The 22,606-nt window shown below is 38.0% G+C and overlaps 1 protein-coding gene across 5 annotated transcripts in view; it reads right to left on the minus strand.

Annotated features, from left to right (window-relative positions):
- APAF1 (apoptotic peptidase activating factor 1) overlaps nt 1-22,606 on the minus strand; it is an 87,453-nt gene continuing 64,847 nt past the window's right edge. For all 5 annotated transcript variants that reach the window (XM_032346683.1, XM_032346685.1, XM_032346682.1 and 2 more), the window contains exons 21-28: nt 20,575-20,694; nt 18,319-18,435; nt 15,923-16,048; nt 8,769-8,888; nt 8,330-8,455; nt 6,561-6,686; nt 4,733-4,879; nt 1-153 (exon numbers count right to left, since the gene is read on the minus strand). In XM_032346683.1, coding sequence (XP_032202574.1) covers nt 7-153; nt 4,733-4,879; nt 6,561-6,686; nt 8,330-8,455; nt 8,769-8,888; nt 15,923-16,048; nt 18,319-18,435; nt 20,575-20,694 — 1,029 coding nt within the window. In that variant the 3' untranslated portion in view covers nt 1-6. The remainder of the gene's footprint in view (nt 154-4,732; nt 4,880-6,560; nt 6,687-8,329; nt 8,456-8,768; nt 8,889-15,922; nt 16,049-18,318; nt 18,436-20,574; nt 20,695-22,606) is intronic.

Here is a 22,606-nt window from a genome sequence, read left to right on the forward strand (position 1 = left end):
ACTACTTTACTCTAACATCTGTAAAATATATAAAATACCAAGATTATCAACAGTCACATATGTTTTGAAGTCAGGGGACACGTGTATTTTCTTAAGATAGGTTCCATTTGTGTAGAAGGTCTGTGAGGATTCCCCAGTGACAACATTCCACCACTGTTCAGAGAAAAAGAAAATTCTCATTAGACTGGTAATTACTCTGTGCAATAACTGTAGTGCCAGCCAACTCCTTCACCCTATCACCTCCCCACTCTCAAACTTGAGCAAAAGCAGGGGAAAAAGTCTAAGGTTTAAAGCTGAATATAGTATAATCAACCTGGTCAGCCTCTCCTGATTAATCCTGGTGACTGCCTCAAAGCTACCAAACACAGCCCCACTACAAGGCATGCTGGGAAAATGTGCAGCCTATTGAAAGATACAGACACAAGGCTGTACCAAGTCCACCATGGCTATGACTGCACTGAACTCTGCTGCCTGCTTGTCTTTCTCATTAGAATGAATAGAAGAAAATGCCCCTCTTTTCTTTAAAAATGTCCCTTTGCATACAGACTGGTATTCTGATAGACACTACTAGACAGAATGTTCTCTCTACTGAATCTTCCTTTTCACCAGGAATGATTTGAGAGCCGATGACCAAGTTTCTTTAAAATAGCCTATACGTTTATTTGCTAATTAAATACTGAACATCTCAAATGCAGCAGGTGCTCTGGCCAAATCCTCCCTTTCTCCTCCTGATAACTGAATTCCCTAAGATTACACAGTGTTCCCAGTCATTTACCAGATGGAGATCATAAAGCTTACTCATGTATCTCACAGCTGAAATAAGGGCAAAAGAGACAATGTACATGAACACCTTTTGAAAAGGGACATTGAGATTCAGAGTATTATTAACAAATAATGGTGTCACGCATTTTTGTATCTGGGGCAGTGCCTAGCATTCTAGCAGCTGACTGGGCCAGCTATTTCTGTTCACTTAGTAATAGTAACTGACGAAAGTCTACCCTATGGACTTCAGTAAACCTCACTGACGCAACTTGTACTAACTCGAAATTTTTCAGAACTGACAATTTTGCTTTATAAAATAGCAATGTAACAAGACTGCAGAGGACACATTCCACCTACTTAAGACTCATTAGTTTTTAGTCACTAGAAGCAAATCATAGAGACAGTAAGGCCCTTAGAGATCACCTAATCCAACTGCCTCATTTTACTAATAAGGAAACCACGGTTCTGAGAGAAAAAAGGCCTCATCACCCAAGATGCTGCCAGCAGGTGGCCGAGCTGGAACAGTTTCTGGTTCCTAATCTAGTGCTCCCACCACCTCTCCCTCTAATCAAACAAACCACTCAGAAACACTACACTGGCCACTAACTTGAATATGGACTGAAAAACAATGACATTAAAAACAACTAATACAGGGAATTTTTAGGGCAACGAAACTATTCCATATACTACTATAATGGTAGACACATGTCCTTATACATTTGTCAAAATTCACAGAATGGAGGTGCCTGAGTGGCTCAGTCCATTGAGCATCCTACTTTTTTTTTTTTTTTTTTTTAAAGATTTTACGTATTTATTTGACAGAAAGAGACAGCAAGAAAGGGAACACAAGCAAGGGGAGTGGGAGAGTGAGAAGCAGGCCTCTCCCTGAGCAGGGAGCCTGATACAGGCTGGATCCTGAGATCATGACCTGAGCCAATGGCAGACGCTTAACAACTGAGCCACCCAGGAGCCCCAAACATCCAACTCTTGACTTCAGCTCAGGTCATGGTCTCAGGGTCGCTGGACTGAGCCCCATGTTGGGCTCCACACTCAGCAAGGAGTCTGCTTGAGATTTTCTCTCTCCCTCTCCCCTGTCTCTCCTACCCTACACATGCATGCATGCTCTTTCTCTCTTTCAAATAAATAAATCTTAAGAAGAAAAATTCACAGAAGGAACACCAACAGTGAACCCTAATGTAAACTATGAACTTAAGGTGCTAGTGATGTGTCAATTAAAGTTCATCAACTGTAACGAATGTCCCACTCTACTGATCCTCTGGTGATAGTGACGCAGCGTGTGTGGGTCAGGAGATATTTGGGAACTCTATACTTTCTGCTCAGTTTTGCTGTGAACCTAAATCTGCTTAAGAAATAAAGTGAATTAAAATAGCTAACATTTACTTAGGGTACACTATGCGACACTATGTATGTATGTATTAACTCCTTTAACACTACGTATATTAACATGTGTTAACTTCTTTAACCCTCCCAAAATCTGAAATAGATATTATACTCATTTTTACAGATGAGAAAATCAAAGCATAGAGAGATTAAACAATCTCTGTAAATCACAAAGCTAATGAGGGGCAGAGCCAGGCTCTGACCTTAGGCAATCTGCCCAAGACTCACTCTCCTGACCATTACATTCTATCGCCTCTAAGGAATGGCACACCTGCATTTATCACCATGTATTCCATATTTCAAATCAGACTTTCTTCTCATAAGTATGGTTTAATGTGGAATTGTCATTCTAACAGTATGTACTTCATGGTATAACGCAAGTAAACAGCTAAATTACATTACCTTTTACTTTATAGATAGAAATAAGTTTGAAAGTTAAGAGCTTTTTAGCTACTGGATATCTACTTTATCTTACTGACATTCAATTTATATAGCTTGGATTCCTTAGTAAACAAACTCAAAAGGCCCATTTCTTTGGACACTACAGCAGCTGTTCCTTTTTACTTTTAATTTGCTCTGTGCTTTTGATAGTCTCATTAACTTGCTGGGTGGATGCAGGCTGGGCTAGATCACAATCAGTTTAACCAGGCTAGTAATCAAACCCGAGGGAAGAAAGCCTGTCATTCAAACATACAGACTGAATGTATAGTCTATAGGTTCTTGCACTCTTAAGACACAAACCCCTACACTACAGACACCTATTCTGCTGCTGATTTCAAGGTTCTCCAAGAACTCTGGAAATCCAGTCACTAATTACTATCATATCTTGCAAGCCAGATTCATAATTACGTGACAGCCTTCTAGGGGGCCCATATGACATGGTCTCTAAAAGCTCAGTGTCAAAGCTGAGCGACTAAGTATTTCAGCAGTTAATTAATGGAGCTCAAGACCCCCTGCATCATGCTCAGAGCAGTCTAAGAGTCAGTTTGTCTTTACACTGAAGGAAAACAAATGGTGATAGTTTCACGATCCCCCTCCCCATAACTACAGGTGTGCCCCAAAAGGTATAGTTCAGTGCAACATTTTATAAAGAGCATTGTATTCTCAATGCAAACTCTTTGAAGAGGGTTCTAACAAACATCCCCTCATACAGCTAAAAATTGTCCTTCTTCTTATAAGCTAGATTTTTATGCTGAGTAAAACTGCAATTATGTGGGTCTCATATAACCAAAAACTTCAAATTTTTAATTTTTTTAAAATTTTTTAGAAGATTTTATTTACATATTTGTCAGAGAGAGAGTGAGAGCGAGCACAGACAGACAGAGTGGCAGGCAGTCAGAGGGAGAAGCAGACTCCCTGAGGAGCAAGAAGCCCGATGCGGGACTCGATCCCAGGACGCTGGGATCGTGACCTGAGCCGAAGGTAGCTGCCTAACCAACTGAGCCACCCAGGCGTCCCTAAAAAAACTTCAAAATTTTTGAATATCTATACAGTGTCAGATAATTAATCAGAATCATTTCCTACACTTGGATGTTTCAGGGAGAAATAAAAGTACTGTAAGATCTAATTTATTGGAATCTATTTTAAGTGGCCTGTACAATATGTAGTATCTTCAATTCCTTTCTCAAGTGAACCACCATTCAAAACACTCACCCCAAGCATTCCCCTAAGAAACCTCTGCTAACTCCATTATCTTTAAGCAGACATGTCCCAGAACCCTCCTATACTTTAGAGACAATTTACTGTCTGTTTCCCCCAGACTATAAGACAATGGAAGGCAAAGAGCAGGGAGCCTGATGTGGGACTCGATCCCAGGACCCCAAGATCATGACCTGAGCGGAAGGCAGACACCCAACCACCTGAGCCACCCAGGCACCTTTAACATATTCTGATGAATAAATAGATGCAAGCACCAAAAAATGACCCCGAGGCACCACAACACATTCAGTCTTTGGCCTCTGTATTCTCTAATAAGTTTACACAAACCACCTTACTGCATAACTTTAGGACCACAACCTCCATGAACATCAGTTTCCTCATCTATAAACCAAAGATAATTAAATTTAAGCTTCACAAAGCTGGCTAATGAGATTATGTAAAGAAAGCATTTTGTAGGCTATAAAATAAAGCAATATGTTGCTGCTATTATTCTCACTACTGCTACAACAACCACTACTACTACTAATATTTAAGAAAAAAAATTCTTTCATGAATTTTTTTTCACAAATAAATTTTTTTAAAGACTTTCAACCAAGAGTTAACAATTAGTGACATGGAACATAAAATTAAGTTAAACACCCAACTTTCTAGTCATTCTGATCATCTAAGTATGGGACAGTATGAGAGCTCTGGGCAGAGAACATTCCCAACACTGTCATCAAAACTTCCAAGAGAGCTGAGGAAAGCAGCCTTAAAGATCTGTCTTACTGCTACCAGATGAGAATAACAGTAACTGCCCTTCCACTCTGCTGGGTTGTCGGAGGGCCAAATGAGAAACAGGAAGTGAAAATAGCTTGGAAAATAGGATATAGGCTGCTCTTTTCTTTCACAGTCTTTGAGGAACTCTTACCTTAAGATATCCTCCAGCAGAGACAAGCATTTTGCTATCAGGAGAAAAGCAAAGGTCAGTCACCCAACCTCCATGGGTAGCAGCTCCTTCTTCTACTGAAATCGGAGCACACAAATGAAGCAGCTCCCCATTTGAGACGTTCCATATCTATACAAACAGGATATACAATGCATTAACAGGGTCATCCAGAAGTATTATATATCTCTCCATCTCTACTGGAACATATTTGGAAATCTTTCTTAAAAATATTATTACAATTCAGTGATACCTTAGGAGTTTTTTTTAGATTGCATTCTCTATCCAATTTTTTTAAAAACGTTAATTATAATAAAAATGCATTACTTAAAATATTGATCATTAACCATACTCCAAAAAAGTAAGACAAGAGAGTTTAGAACAACTAGTCAGAATGTTGTGACTTTTTTCATTTAATAAAAAGAAAATAATGGAAGAAGAAAGGAACAAAAAAAGAGGCCTAAGAAACTACCTTAAAAAAACAAACAAAAAACCATAGAATTCTAGTCCAGTATCTACCACTAAGAATTCTGACAGAGGTCATTCAAACACCTAAAGTCATTCAAACATATTTTAAACAATAAATCCCTACAGGGTTTTAAATGTATAATATACACCAGATTAATTACAGATATTAATGCTTTCATTTATTTCCAGTGATAACTAATATATGTAATAATCTAATTTTTCAAATAAATGTCCATCAGAAAAGGAATAAGAAATACAGAGGCATCAACAGCAAGGGAAAACAACCAAAACCATCATTTATAAATGTAATGCAAGAGAATCAAATGGAGAAATTCATTAGAAAGAATTCAGCAAGATAGCTAGATATATATGTATACACACATATAAATAGCTTTCCTACATTTTGAATAATCAAGTAGAAAAAATTTTTGTTTAATGTATTAAAAAATTTTTTTAAATAACATTTGTTTAAATTTATTTCCTCAGGGGTTTCAGAAATATGAAATACTCCATAAACAGTAAAGGAGCACTCTCATCCAAGAGAACTCAGAGCAAAATGAATTTCCCCAAAGCAGCCCTGCCATTTCAGCTGACATGCCTTTATTAGAACAGAGAAGGCTGGTAACTCAGTCCTCAAGCAAGAGAAACTTAATTGTCCTGGACAGCCTATCTAATAACGCCTCCATTCCTGCAAACTGCATACTCTCTTATGAATTTTAAATCTTCCTTTGTAAAAAACAAAAAACAAAAACCAAGATGCTCCTCAAATACACTGGTTACTAACGCAGCCATCCCGGGGCCCAAATTTTTCCCATCAACTGCCGAATCCTAACACAACTAGAAGCAGGCAGGCCCATGAGGACTGCAACAGCCACACTGTAAATGTGGACTATCTAACAGATACGGCTTCATTAAGACATCTTTTCTTTCAGTGCTGGAAACTGCAGAATTTGCCGTTTATTCACTTACAACCTAGTTAACGATTTATAAAATTATTTTCCTCAAATTCTGCCATTATAAACAATCTTTGGTTCGGGTCCAAGAATTCCGATGAGTCATTCTCAAGCTAAGAGCAGACAGCCAACTGCAAATAACTTGGGCATTTGCCTCCTTGCGTGCACAGACTCTAACTCATACACTTCACTCTAACTAAAATGAATTCTTTTCTGCAGAGGAGTGCTGCTGTGAATAAAACGTGCACAGGAAACAAAGCAAACAATGCCTCATCCAACCAGAACCCCAGGGCCTGTGCTGCCCAGTCACATTAACAATGTCCCCAGTGTGGTACAGAGCATTAGCCAAAGCTACAGAAAGAGCAGTGCTTTCATGTCAGCAAACATCCTACCCTGATTTCTCCATTGTCGTCTCCAGTCGCCAACAGGGTACTGTCCACAGAGAAGACAGAGCAGCGCACACAGCCTCTGTGGCCCCTCAGTTCATGAAGAGGGGAGAGAAGGTCAAAACTCCAAATCTGGAAGGCAATTAGGATGGTTTAGGAATAGTAAATACACTAAAAATAAGTACCTGCAAATGCTGCCCTAAGGGTTAGTTAGCCATAAATTCAATCATATGGTAAGTCTAACATTCCACAGTTCATAAATTTTCATTAGAAGCCCAAATTCCAACTTGCAACACTTTTTTTTTCTGACTTTCCCTTTAATTACTGAAGTTAACTTCAGCTCAAGGGCCAAAATCACAGCTTCTTTAACCTTAACTTCTTTAGAAAGAACAGCAAATCAGTTAAGAGCATTTTAGAGTGAAGCCAATGTGAGTGTGAATCCTGGCTCCCCTACACTGACTAGTTCCTTGTGGCCTAGGACACCCACATAAGCATCTCTAGCTTCAGTCTCAGCACCTGTACAATGGGACAACAGTACCTGAGGTGTGAAGATTAAATGAGATAATAACGAAATTCCTAGCACAGGACCTAATATATGCCAAGTGTTCTTTAAAGGTCAGTCACTGTACTATCCTACTGTCTCAGCAGCCAAAATGTTCTTTTTTTCTTTCCAGTATTCTCACTTGTGGTTCTGTCATCATCATTTAACAAGAATTTACTGAAATTACTATGTTCAAGACACTGTGAACTAAGAACTGATGGTACAAAGACGAATTGGATACAGTCCCTGTCCTTGAAAACTTTATAGTTTAATCAGGAATACAGACTTATGAATTGTTAAGTTAATAGTTATATGAAGTAAATGCTCTAAGAAACTTGAGTAATATGTAATGGAACACTGAAGGCATAGAAGCTCACCCTGCCTGAGGGCCAGGAAAGGGTTCACTGAAGAGCTGACATCAAATCTAGGTCTGGAAGAATGAGTGAGTCATAATGCTTCGAGGTAAAAAAAGGAGTTTGTGTCAAGCCAAACCACATGCCCAGGAGATGGAGGTAAAAGTAGCCTGGCACAGAAGGAACAACACAGCAGAAAGAGATGGTCATGGGCAAACAAGTCTGGCTTATAAAACACCGGGTTACAGAGGTGTTTCAACTGGAGACTCAAATAGCCGTAGTAAAGATAAAATTGGAAGAGGCACAGACCACAGGTAGGTCTACCAATGAAGGAGGAGAGCCTAATCTTCTGGGTGGGGACAAGGAAGAGAAGAACAAGCCAAAAAACCCTGAGAAGTAATCAACAGAGCATGAAAGACAGGATAGAGCCCCACATAATTCCAAGGTTTGTAGTTGGGTAAGATGGGCAGATGATGAGGTCATTAACAAAGAGAAAAAAAAAGAAGAGAATGGAGTAGTCAATGTCCCCAACCAGGCAGCATCATTTCACTGGAAAGTGATTTTCAGAAGTATCAACTTAGATAATTACATAAACATTTACTGTGGATGTGCAGTTAAACATAAATCCCTTTCAGTGCTTATCACCTATAAAAATAGTAGAAACTACATTTTATTAGTAACAGACAAAAAGTCATCAGTAAGCTAGAAATCAAAAGCCCTCATGTTATTCATCTATCTGACACTTAAATGCCAATGTCATCCTCTAAAAACTCATAAAATATGAGGACACATAGACAGAAACAAACTACACGTCATTTGAACTCATAATACATAATGAATACCAAACTTTTATGCATGCACATTTCAACTATTTGGCCTACCTTTGCAGTCTTGTCAGCAGATGTAGATGAAAACTTGGTAGCATCAGGAGAGATATCACAAGAAAGTACTGTATCCTGGTGACAGACAAAATCTTTTTCTATTCTTCCAGTAATAATACTCCATACCTTAAAAAAAAAATTCAGAAGTTGACACTTTTAAGAACATTTTGTATTACTGAGCATAATTATCTAGAATACATAGCTATAAAACAAGAGTTTTTGCACAATGGTTGTTCTGACCTCTTTAAGTGTCCTTTCAGTACAGACGCTCTTAAATACAGAGCAGATGTAGGTGACTGCACTAAACAGAAAACAGGCATGAGAAAATAGAAATCTAAAAATCTGAGTAGTTACTTACCATCCATCTGCTTGCAGATTTCAAAATATAATCATTACATTAGAATGCTTTTTTAAAAAAGAGACCTGTGCTTCAAATTACCTTCACTGTTCCATCAAATGACCAGGAAAGCAGTTTTGAATTTTTCAAGAGTTTAAAGTCTTTCACTGTTTCCTGATGGGCTTGTAGAAAGACATATTCTTCTGACTGCCAATTCCATACCTGAACATCAAAGAAATAAGTCTGTTATAATCCTTAACCCTCTCCTCATAATATCCCATTGGAGGAGTGCAGTAATAACTTTTGTTATTAAAAACTATTAAAAACTTTTGTTCTCATGGCATTTTGGTAAGACAAAGAAGAGTACCAAGAAAGAATAAGGTATTTCCATTTTACAGACAGAGAAAAGCTGGGGTTAATTACCTTGACCAGAAGTAGAATAAAGTATTTTTCCTCCTAAAGTTCATTTTCTTCAGTTGCTTAGAGAGCAGTTAATGATATCAGAAGATAGAGAAAAGCCATAATATGCTAGTGAGCTCACCCTCTGATTAAATTTTTCAGAGAAAATTATCCCTATTACATATTCAATTTCCTAAGCCCCACAAGCCAGGCCAAGACTGAAGATTCTAGCTCCACTGAAGCTACTGAATCCTACTGGTCCTCCTGCCAGGTCAGGTCAGCTGACCAGAGCAGCTTCAAACCAAGACATGGAAATTCTAAGTTTCAGAGATCTTAACTATCAGCTATCCCCTAATGCAATCCTCAAATTGACAAAGGAAGTGATATAGTACATTATTTTTCACATGGAGCTCCAGGAAGAATTCCTCAGGCACAGGAAAGGAGAAGAAATTGAAATGGTGGAGAGGATTCAAAGTAGGCTTGAGGTATGGGCTGGAAGTGTGGTTCACAACCTGAGAAGAGCATTTCAAATAAAAGGAATGAATGTTTGAGTTAAAGCACAGCAACAGGAAAACATGGCAAGAGTATGGGGACTGGTTCATAGTTCAATCTGGCTGAAACACAGGCTATGTAAAAGAATCAGAAAAAAAAGGTTAGGAAGATATTCAAAAAAACAAGCCCAGCAGGCCTGATGAAGCTGGATTTCTGAAATGTGGACAATGAGGCAGACTGGAACAGAATTTTCTTCCATTTTTTAACATCAGGAATAAAAAGATAAAGAAAAATCAGCAACCACCACAGTTATGCACATTAGTGATATTCTGGGTCAAGTTTTTTACTGGTGAAAGTTCAACCGTAGAAATGTTTTTAGGCTTTCAGGCTTAGGGAAAACTGTAAAAGAAATGACACTTCTCTTATCCCCTTTCTTCACTCCTTTATTCTCCACACTTAGCAGCCATCTCCCCACTGAGCCCTGGCTCTCAGATCGCTCTCTCTCTCTGTCTCCAAGTGCTCATTCACAGAAGTTGGGGTAGGAACAGGTTATCTGTATAAGGGGGCAAAGAGACCCTAGAAGAGGAGCTGGAAGTGAGAGGAGTTTTACAGAGAATGAATTAGGAATTTCAGCATTTTAAGAACTCAAAGAGGTATGTTGGCGGAAGGGGAGCAAACAGAGGTTTTCCCCACATATCAGAAAGGAAAGACACTCAGTGTGACTAAACATAAAATACCCTAGATCATTTCCACTAGGAATTTTCTGACTCTCTCCTACTTTCTGAGCTTTACTGGACTACAGAATCAGTGGCTCCTGTTATTAAATACAAAGTGACCAGCACTGCCATTCCTCGCTGTGTCCGATTCAGTGTTCAATCCTGACTTAGGTTCGTACTGCTGCCCCCCACATTAAGAAGTCAAAGAGCATTCCTGAGCAGATGTAATACAAAATTTGACAATTGCTAGGGGAAGATTAAGAATAGCCCTCACAGTTTTTGTTGCAGAAGTTTTCTCATAAGGCAATGATGACAGGGATACTTCTTTTGGTTGGACTCAAAAACAATGTACTAATGGAATCACCTTACATAATTGCTAAACTTTCACCAGCATCAGCAAAATGTATTAAGGTCGAGTTTGTAGATGTCTCTACCGTTAGCTATACTATTGGCGATGTATATACACTACAGAAATTTTTTAGCAGTATAAATAGTAAAATTAAAATTTTTTAAATCCTGAAGAATTTTCTTATACCTGCGAGAGTCAATATACTTTCATACATTGGTTCAGGTAAACATGACGACTACTTGGGATTTATTTATCTCAAGAGAAAGGACCAAAAACTACCAAAGGTAGATCTCAATTTTCACAACTCTTGGTGCTATAAACAGGAGAGTTGATTTTGCAAATCTTGGTAATAACTTTAGTTCAGTTCAACAAAGATTTACTGAACTACTGAATTCCAGGCAAGCACACTAGGAATACAAAGATGAATAAAATAGACCTCCAAAATGGTAACTATGTGACATGTCTGTAGATTTGTTAATTAACTTAATCACTGTAATTATTTCACAATATGTACCTATTATATCAAATCATCACATACATCTAAAACATACACATTTTTGTCACACCTCAACAAAGCTGCAGGGGTGGGGGGGACAAATTTCCAATTAATCAGTCACTAAAAAATGAAAACAAAAACCCAACCACCAGTCAATTCTTGGACATACCCACCAAGAGTTTTATTACATGAACGTATACTCATTAAAACATTTTAAATGTAAGAAGTATTCTGGGTAGAGCAGGAAAAAAGGATGAAACATCACTTAACTCATATTTCTAAAAATAATCTAACTCTGATCCTAAAAATATTCCTAGAAATTATTTCTCCCCCTGGCTGAGTATATCTGATCTTCAAGCAGGTCATTAAACCTAGGAATTTAGCTTCTGACAGAAAAACTATACAGTATACAATGTCTCAGCAGAATCCCATCAGAGGTAGTTTAGTTTTACCCATATCAAAGCCATCTGGAGAGGAAGAAAGGTGAATACCATGCTAAGTTTCCTAGCTAATACATCAGTATCACGGGAGCCTGCAGTAAGTTTCTGCACTGAAACCAGATTTCATCCTAATCATACAAAACTCACAAAGACACAATGTAAAAATATTTCTTCAAAATACTTTTTTTTTTTTAACATTTATTTAAGTAATCTCTCCCCACAATGTGGTGCTCAAATTCTTGACCCCGAAGATCAAGAGTTGCATGTTCTTCTGAGTCAGGTGCCCTGTCTAAACAGTTTTTAATACTATAAATATTGCCACTATAGGAAATATATATATACACACACACATACAAATACATGAAATAAAAGAACACACAAACTTCTGTTGAACATATGCATTTATATCCCCTTCACTTCTAAAACTCTACTACAATGACAAAGTCAAGACAATAGGAATGAAGACAGCAACAAAATGTTGAAGACTGGGACACCTGGGTGGCTCAGTCGGTTAAGCATCTGCCTTCGGCTCAGGTCATGATAGGACGAAGTGCCACAGGACTGAGCTGAGTGCTGAGCAGGGAGCCTGCTTCTCCCTCTATCTGCCACTCCCCCTGCTTGTGCTCTCATGCATGCGTGCGCTCCCATGCTCGCTCTCTCTAACAAGTAAATAAATAAAGTCTTTAAAAACAAAAAAATGGGGGCACCTGGGTAGTTCAGTGGGTTAAAGCCTCTGCCTTCGGCTCAGGTCTCTCTGCTCCTCAGGCTCTCTGCTCAGCAGGGAGCCTGCTTCCTCCTCTCTCTCTGCCTGCCTCTCTGTCTACCTGTGATCTCTGTCAAATAAATAAAAATCTAAAAACAAAAAAATGCTGGAGCCCCAAAAGCAGGAGAATGGTAATTGACTTAACAGAACCAAGAACACAGAATCCTAAAAGCATCAGAGAAAGACAAAAGCAACAAAACTGACACTACAAAACTCACCAAATGCTCAGAAACTGAGGTCACCGAGGACATGAGAGGTGGGAGTGAGGATGGGGCAAGGACCAGAACTATGAGGAACTGTGGGAAGACAGCAACCATGCAGGCATAATTTTTTTTAATCTCCCTGAAGCCTCCATTAAAAACAAAAATATTTTAAAAAAACAGCAAAACCAGAAATGCAGATAACAATACCATGTTAACTGACGAAGTATCCCCACAAACCCTAAGATTACAACTGAGTGGAAACAAACTTAAAGCTGGAAGACTTGCATCCCAGCATCTCAGACAGAACTAAAAACAACAGAATTCCAAAACATCCAAGTGACATTCACTGGGATGTGCAGTGGACCAACGGGAGAGCAGCAACAGACACTGAAGCTGAGTACAAAGAGACTACAGTAGAGTCTGAAGGGCTACACCAGTCTGGGACCTATGAACTCTCAAAACTAACGAGAACAATACTATAATCATGAGAAAAAACCGCTGGGAACAGAACCCAAATTGAGTATAACAGGATAATGGCAGCAAAGGAAAGAGAAGGTCTGAATAAAAATAAAAGAAGACAGGGCAAAGCAGTATCATAAAAACACCGTATTTTTAATGCTTTATGAAAACAAAAGGAGGAAGAGCTGGAGGGCTACAAAGCTAGAGGTGTTAGCCTTCAAGGAGTTTAGGAAAATGAATTTTGTGTAAAATAGGAAAGAACCATCATTGAATACAAAGTTACTATGCGAAAAAAGAGTGAAGTGTAGAAAATGTTCCTCCAAACAATGAAAGCAAAACAGAAGGAAGTCTGAAATAAAGGGCACCAGCACAACTGAGGACAGAAGTATAGCTTTGAGAATAGGGGGATCAAATGAAGGTTTACACAGTAAATAAGGAGGCACTACACCTACTCCTAGTTCTCTTCCCCACTTAGCTCCAAGGATCTGCCAGCCAGATTTATAACCTCCAGCCAGAAAGACCAGAGGATTCCTCTCTAGGACTCTCACAAGACCAGGACAAAAGACCTAAAGATACAACAAGGATTCCCCATCCAGACTGTTTTTCAGAAAAGGTTTCAGTACACACACAGAGCTTTCAAACAGCCTTTTAGGGTCCACTTCTAGTAGCTAATGATCACCACACAGCTGAGGAAGACCTTTAACACAAGAGGCCAGGGGCGCCTTGGTGGCTCAGTGGGTTAAAGCCTCTGCCTTCAGCTCAGGTCATGATCTTGGGGTCCTGGGATCGAGTCCCACATTGGGCTCTCTGCTCCATGGGGAGCCTGCTTCCCCCTCTCTCTCTGCCTGCCTCTCTGCCTACTTGTGATCTCTCTCTGTCAAATGAATAAATAAAATATTTAAAAAAAATAAAAATAAAAAAATAAAATAAAACAAGAGGCCAAAACATACACAATAGGAAAAAAAAAAAAACCTCAGAAGAAACAGCAACTATGCGTGAAAATTAAATTTTGAGGAAAAAATTATATAATTTATACATTATTTATATATCTATCCATTCTCAGAGAAGATATTACATCCATGAAACAAGAACACAGTGTTCTCCAAAAGGAATAAGAATGGACTCTTCAGCATTAAAAATAGTAGAGATGAGGGGTGCCCGGGTGTCTCCGTCAGTTAAGCACCCAACTCTTAATTTTAGCTCAGGTCATATCTCAGGATTGTGGGATCAAGCCCCATGTCATGCACTAAGTGTGAAGCCTGCTTAAAATTCTCTCTCTCCCTCTCCTCCTGTTCCAGCTCATGTACTCTGTCAATATATACATACACATATATACACCTAAATAGAAGAAATGAAAAACTCAATGAAAGGGCTGGAAGAGAAAGATGAAGAAAACTCCCAGAAAATAGAGCACGGTTTAAAATGATGAAATGTAGAAAAAGAAAATTACATGAAAAGTCCATAAGATCCAGTATCTGAATGATGGTTTTTACAGAAAGAGAAAGCATACTGGAAGGGAGAGGGATAAAGAAAAAAATTCAAGTTTATTTGAATTAAAAACTGTTAAGTTTCCAAACTGAAAAGGGATCACAAAATGTCCAAAGCAATGGATAAAACAAATACACACCATGGCACAACTTCATGAAATTTCAAAATCCTAGGAACAAAAAGAAGATCCTAAAATCTTCCAGAGAAAAAGATTAGGAATCAGAATGGCTTCAGACTTCTCAATATGAGCTTTGGAATTTTGGGAGAAAAGGGAACAATGTCTTTAAAGTTTTAGGGTAAAATAACTGCAAACCACATCCAGTCAAGGATAGAACTATCCTAAATTGCATCAAGGCAGAAAACACATTTGTAGTACACTCAGTCCACTTACTTATAATGACACTAATGACCTAAACATAATTTTATTATAATTGTATTAGGATAATGGGATTGATAAAAAGGTGTGTGCATATGGCAAAGGTAACACAGGTGGGAAAAGAAAAAAAGTTAAATTTTTAACTTAATGTGTATCTTAATTGTCAGTAAATTCTCAAACCTAGAGATTGGTAACATTATAAGCATGGCATATGGGGGCATGAAGATAAATATCAAAAGTATCTAGAAGCTAAAAGAGGTAATTCTGGTAAATGAGTAACAGGGGTATCTATTTTCCATAATGAGCTTTGTAATACTACCTAAGTTTTTAAAGTATGTGCATTAGAACTCTGATAAAAACAAAGTGAATTTTTAAAAGAATATATAGTAGGCTTAATGCCTCTATATCCACAATCCTTCATTACGACAAACTATTCTTTTTTCACAGGATTTCATCCCTATAATAAACATCTTATCTTTAAAAGAATAAAATTATTTCAATCAGAGGGGCATGTCTCAGTCTGTTAAGCATCTGACTCTTGATTTTTGGCTCAGGTCACAATCCCAGGATCATGAGATCAAACCCTGAGACAGGCTCCAGGCTCAGTGTGAAGCCTGCTTAGGATTCTCTCTTCCCCTCTCCTTCTACTCCTCCCCTGTTAACAAGCATGCACTCTCGCACTCTCTTTAAAAAAAAAAAAAAAAAAGAAAAAGGCTTTTAATCAGATTTTACTACTATCAAGAAAAGTAAAGAGCAATCATACAAATCTAGAAAAAAAGTATATTTACTGATACTAATCCAAATACCAAGACAGGCAGGGGAACTCAAATGATTCCTTGATCGTCAAAATAACCTTCTAGTACAGGGTTTACAAGTCAAATTGTCTGCCTCACCCACAGAAAAATATGAAACATGAATGGGTTTCATCTAAACCTATGTGTATAATCTCAGTGTGTGCCCAAAGTAATAGAATCTTAAAGAAATGTTTAAAATGCACACCAGATTTGAGCCACAACCAAAGGGTTCCTTGCTGGAGTCAGCACTACATATGTTGGAAGTTAATCTTTTCCCTCACCTGAATTGAAGAATCATCAGAGCTTGAAATAAGAGTCTTCCCATCATCTGTGAACTGGATGTGCCGCACAGTTTTCTTGTGCCCAATCCTGGACTGGAAGATTCTGTTGTTTAGGAGCTCTAAAATCTTCAAAATAGAAAAGCACAGAAAATTAGCACCATGAAATTCAGCAACACCCAGGCATTATACCCCAGGACATTAAATTAAAATTAGACTACAGAAGGGTATAAATTTTCCATCTCATAGTGCTTTCATTTTAATTAAAGACACACAAATGAATGGTACACACGTATATACAAGTGTCCGCACACACACATGCATGAACACACTCACACACTCCCTAAAATAAAACACTCACTGGAATGATCAGATAGCAATAGGAACCAGTGGTCCTTCTGCGAACTCAACTACCCAATTCATCAAACAAGTAGCAGCCTGGACTCAGCCTCCAAAAAGAAAATGACATTTATGAAGGATGAGAGAGAATAAAGAAAAAAATTCAGGATGAGAGACAAGGCAAGCTCTTTATAAAACAGCAGAGACATGGAAAGCGAGGGTAATGAGGGGAACAAGTAACAGAAAAGAGGATATGAGCAGGCTGGTGAAGTACCCTGAGAAGACTTAGCAGAGTTAAAGACTAATATGTCAAATGCAGAGAAAAGGAAGTGATACAGAACTCAAAAACTAATGACAATGTCAAAAAGGCTTTCAAGTGAACTCACCAAAGCAAAACAAAAAAAGTTCTTTTGCCCAAATTAAATGTACTCAAGGAAACCTAAGGAAAATACAAATGATGCTAAAATAGGACACTGTAGGAATTCAAATCTAACCTGCACATCTGATAAAAGGCCCTTTAGAAAACAAAGGGAAACTGTGTGAATGAGAGCCTTCCCCAATGAGGACAGACAACCTTACAATTGCTACATGGCAAAGGCAGGCTAGCACCCTACCTGAGCACAGTGGCTCAGAGACTCAGGGTTTGAACTGTAGCCCTGCCATTTACTGATTTAATGAAAGTTGTAGAAACTAGGAGTTCAGACACCTGCAAAACAGGAATAACACCACCTAATATCCAGGGTTTTACAGAAATTCCATGAGAGAAACTGACAAACACCTAATAATGGTAGCTGTTTATTATTTGATTCTAGGCCCAACCAAAAGAAAATGCCATTTCACAGGTTAAACAGAGTCAAGTATTGGTAATCTAATGTGATTCATTTATATAGTATTTATATTATTTGATGACTTTGAAGAGAACAGGGATATGGGTGAGGCCATGTGTGTTTTGTGAATTATTTCCTTAAACTATCTATATGGCTCATTTTAAGACACTTAGTAAAAACAAAAAGAATGTAGGCCTGTTTTTGCAACAAGGTTAAAAGAAAAGGGGGAAGCAAAGGTCCTTTAAGAATGAAAAATAATATACACCAGTTTGAGAGATGACACTGAGAGGGAGATTAAGGTTCCCTCGTAAATGTACAACCATTCCTTGCTTAAAATCCACAATATACTATTTTTCAGAACAGCACTCGTCCTCACAGTAATTTTTGACAATGGAAAAAAAAACCCACAAAACCTTAACTCCAAATCCATGCCACAATGGCCAAACATATAATAACACTGACATCACTTTCTAAATACTTCCTTCTTCACTTTGTTTATAAACATATAGTCTCCTCTTTGTGAAGCAGTATGGACTGGAGAACATTTGTGTCCTTCCTTATGAAAATAAATCCAAGGTAAAATAAATGTGGCTAGTGCCTCAATTAATAAATTAAGAAATAATTCCAAAAAAGTTTGGGTGAGAAAAAGTGAGAGAAGGAACCAATGTTCTTTGAAAAATTATTATACAGCTAAAGACAATGTATGTTGTGATAAAATCATTTTTATTATACTTTTTTGCATTTGTTAAAATGTATTTGGTCCTCTTTAATAAGTTAAGAATTTCAGGTGGTAAAGAGGTATTACTTCTAATACAAAAAGTAGAATAGAAAGGGCTGGTGAAACAAGTAAGCATTAAGACAGCCCTGCACGGACATTCCCAATGAACCTTATCAGTACCAAAATGGAAACTTACACCACGAGCTAAGAAGAAAAACAATGCTCTTTGCACAGATAGCTAAATCTCTGAGGCTGTTTGATATACTTGGAGAACAGTAAAACAACTAGGTAGAGAATAAGAACACAAAAGGACAAAAAGTATGAGAAACAGTAGTAAAGGGAATCTGAAAAATATACCACCAACAGGACTGTAAGATTATTTTTAGTCTAACAGAAGAATGACTAATATACCACAGGAAGATTTCTTTAGTATAAGCTACAATGCCAGACACATAGTCAATTTTAAATAAATAACTCTCCTGCACCAAAGGACTCTGAAGACTAGAACAGAATACCTCAATGGCTCCATCTTCACCTCCAAATGCAATGTACTGAAGATACGGACTTAGGCAACAGCAACTAACTTGAGCTTCAGTCAGATAATCAATCTGACCTGTTTTTCCATTAATGAGCTAATGAAAAATAAGGCACAATCAGTTATCAGGCCGTAAGAGCACAGTATCTGTTCTTTAAAATGGACTTCAATTGAAAAAATAAAATGAAACAGAAAATAACCAACAAGAGCTCCCAGGGGAACAACAAAGCCCTACCCTAGTCTCAGCAGCTGCATTTAGCTCTTCACACCTTCATTTCATTTCACTTTTGTGGTTCAAATACATTTTCATAAAATAAAATGAGCTTTAAAAGGTTTAAAAAGCAGCTGCTGTGTGCACCACCTGAGACACATCTGCCTGATTTATAATCCCACAGCTAGCTCTGCACCCGGTTTTCCATTTCTTCACCACACACACACACACACACACACAAAGTCCATTTTAATAGGGCTATCGTTTGTTAAAGTACACTTTTCAGATATTTTTCAAGGGGGCTAGTGATATGGGACTGAGGATACCTAAAAAGCCATATTCAAATAAAAATGGGTTTTATATCCTCTATATTGCTCACAAAATAGGATAAATTAAGATTCCCACCTTTGTGAGTTGGGGAGAAGGGAGCTTTGGAGAAGAACCCATAAGTATAATTTGGGTGACTGGACTTAAAATGCTTAAACAAAGACTACCTAATTTCATAATATGTACCAATGCTAACTATTATGTTTTTAAGTCTCATTAATAAAGTCTCATCACTGTGAGACTGTGACCTGGGAAACTACATCTCAAGCTCAAATCAACTGTCAGCTACCTCTCTCATACTGTTACAATCTAAACAGGGCGCCTGGGTGGCTCGGTTATAGCCTCTGCCTTCAACTCAGGTCATGATCTCAGGGTCCTGGGATCAAGCCCCGAATCTGGTTCTCTGCTCAGCAGGGAGCCTGCTTCCCTCTCTCTCTCTCTCTGCCTGCCTCTGTGTCTACTTGTGATCGCTCTCTGCCAAATAAATAAATAAAATCTTTTAAAAAAAGAAAAAAAAAAAGAAAAGTCTTAAATCATTTTCCAACATGAAATAAGCAATTATATTTGTTTCAGGTACAAAGATTACAGGGTATCAAAAAAGGTACTCTTCATTTCACAGTATCTTACCCAGCAGATTCTGATCAACTAGACATTCAAAATGAAGACTGAACTGCTAAAATCTGAATTTATCTTCTTTCTCTCAAAAATCAGTTTCCATATTTTCCTAAGAAATGACTAAAAAATGTTTTGTTCATTTAAATTGAATCATTGTCAGTTTAACTATCCCCTAACCTCTCCCACAAACACTGACATAGAATAAAATGATACTTTTATAGACTTAAGACTCCTTTCTGAAGTCTCACAGTTATGACAACTATTAAAGAAAGGCTGCACAAATTTAATAAAGGCAATACAAGCATGAGGACACTAAACTTGACAAGAAAACTGCATTGAAAAATAACCTAAGTCGGCTAAAAATCCATAACAAGGCATGAACATTCAAATCCACACCCCAATTCATCCCTGAAATATAGAGGATTAGGAGCTCCACATCAACATATTAAGGATGACAGTAAGACTTGTAAAATATAGAACAAGGGGAGTCTCACACCTTGACTCTGACCCCTGAAAGCAGGCAAGGAGAAATGGCCACACGCCAGAGACAGTTTACTTCCACTTATCTGTCTCCAGAATTTGGATCCCACCTTCATCCCATAAACAACTCAGACTTCTGGAAATAAAAAGGACCTTATAGGTGAAGGAAGTGAGGCTCAGAGAAGTACGATTTACTCAAACATCACATAAAACTAGTTGACAGGAAAGCTTAAGCTGCACCTGTACCTCCTGAGCGAACAGTCAGTCACTGTTCTTTCCACTACAACAAGCTGAGCTTTACAGCTTGTTACGCTTTTGCCCTACCCTCAGTCAGTCTGTCTCAAGTTCTCCTCCTGGACTCCATGCAAATCAAGGATGTGATCACAGACAGCAACTGGAGAGGAGTGAAGTGAGACGAGGTATCACTTCTTTTTAATTTGAAATACAAGCATATTTGGACCTCAGCTCAAAACCTACATGTTTATTCAACTGATACCTACCGAGCACCTGTTAGATACTACACAATTATGCCTGATCCCAAGTTTGAAACCGATCAAAATTGTTCAAAACAATTTTTCCAACTGTTTTCTAAAAATTACTCACCTGCAATCGTTTTATATTGTCAGCTGCAAGAACCATCACTTCATTTTCTTGAAACACAACATCTATTTCTTGCTTTAACACTATAGCAGAGTTCTTACATACTTTTTTTGTCTCCCAGAGCTACTTAAAGAAATTAAAAAAACTAAAATAAGATAACCACATCCTGAAATATGTAAAGAGAAGGCTTAGAATCTTAAGCAAAATACAAAACATGCTTCATACTCAAAATACCTATGATGCTAGAAAAATTTCCATGATTAGATTATGATCCAATAACAAATATTTGTTAATTATATGCTATAACAAGTCATAATTAGTATAGAAGAGTAATGTGTGCTAGAGCCAAAATGCCCAAGTATGAACTCTAGTTCCCCCTGAAGTTGTGACTTGGGGCAAATTACCTAACCCAGTGTTACTCAAAGTAAGAACTCCTACTAGTCCACAAACTGTCTTGATACCAAGGAGCCTATACCAGAATGTAAATAAATCAACTATATCACTAATGTGCTGTTAGCCATATGCTTACTGATATGATTACTCTTTTTTAACAAGACTTTGTTGATGAAGGAAGCAGGGAGTTGAATTACATTCTGGTTCGTTTATTGAGACTGGCACTTTAAACAGGACTGATTTAACCTCCCTGTGACTTAGCTGCAAAAAGGACTATTGTGAGAACGAGCAAATGTAAGTATAGTACTTCGCATGATGTCTAGCACACAGTAAATACTAAAAAAAACTGTAGCTACATTGTGTATGAAACACTATATTAGATGCCAAAGGGATAAACCAGGATCCCTGGCCTCAAAGACCTTACAACTAAAGACATGTGAACGAGCTGGAAGAGCAGTGCAGGACTGAAGGTGAGAAGTAAAGCGAATCTGTACTTAAATTCAAAGTAGAATTTGGAAAGTACCATAAGAAAAGGACATGGAGTTATAGGACATTAAACGAAGAAGACGTTCCCTCTAGGGAAAACCAGGAAGGGCTTTGCAGAAGATTAGGGGAACTTGCACGAATGCTAAGATTTCAACAAGGAGAAAAACAGACAAACAGGGTATTCCAGACATAAGAAATCACATAAGCAGAAGAAACAGGAAACTACAGGGTAACGGGAAAACGTGAGCAGCCCAGTGTAGGTTACCTGTAGGAATAAACCAAAAGAAAAACTGCAGCAGAATGAGGCCATACTGTGATAAAGTTCAGTGTAGACTTAGGAGTACCTACTTACTTTCAGTAGACAAGAGAGCCACTATCTGTTTTTGAGCAAAAATGAAATGACTGTATTGTACATGAAGAACATATCTTGGAAGCAGCATGTAGAAAGCCAAAAAAGAAAAGACTGTGGCAAGGACTAACACATTAAGAGAGGAAACATGCTGGGGCACCTGACTGGCTCAATGTGTGATTCTGGATCTCAGGGTTGTGAGTTCGAGACCCACATTGGGCACAGAGATTACTTTAAAATAATAAAATCTTTAAAAGAAAAAAAAGAGAGAGAGAGAGAGAGAGGCAACATGTAATGAGCACCTAAACTTGAAATGAAAAAGGAGAATGGGGTGCCTGGTGGCTCGGCTGGTTAAGCATCTGACTTTTGATTTCAACTCAGGTCATGATGTCAGGGTTGTGAGACTGAGCCCTGCAATGGGTTGCAATGGGTTTGGACTAGACGTGAAGGCTGCTTAAGATCCTCTCTCCTCCTCTCCCTCTTCTAATTGTCTCTCATCTCTCTCTCTCTTCCTCATTAAAAAAAGAAAAAAAAATGTAGAAATAAATGAAAGAAAATGGAAAGGTGAATGTTGCTGGGGATTGGGGGTGGGGAGGGATAGGGTGGCTGGGTTATGGACATTAGGGAGGATATGCACTATGGTGAGTGCTATGAATCGTGTAAGACTGATGATTCACAGACCTATACCCATGAAGCAAATAATACATTATATGTTAATTTTTTAAAAATAGAGTAATTATTGATGGGTTAAAAAAAAAGAAAGGAAAATGGGAAGGCAGAATCCATTAGAATTGGCAAGTAATTAGA

Source organism: Mustela erminea, chromosome 6, assembly GCF_009829155.1.
Source record: "Mustela erminea isolate mMusErm1 chromosome 6, mMusErm1.Pri, whole genome shotgun sequence".
Lineage (NCBI taxonomy): Eukaryota > Metazoa > Chordata > Mammalia > Carnivora > Mustelidae > Mustela > Mustela erminea.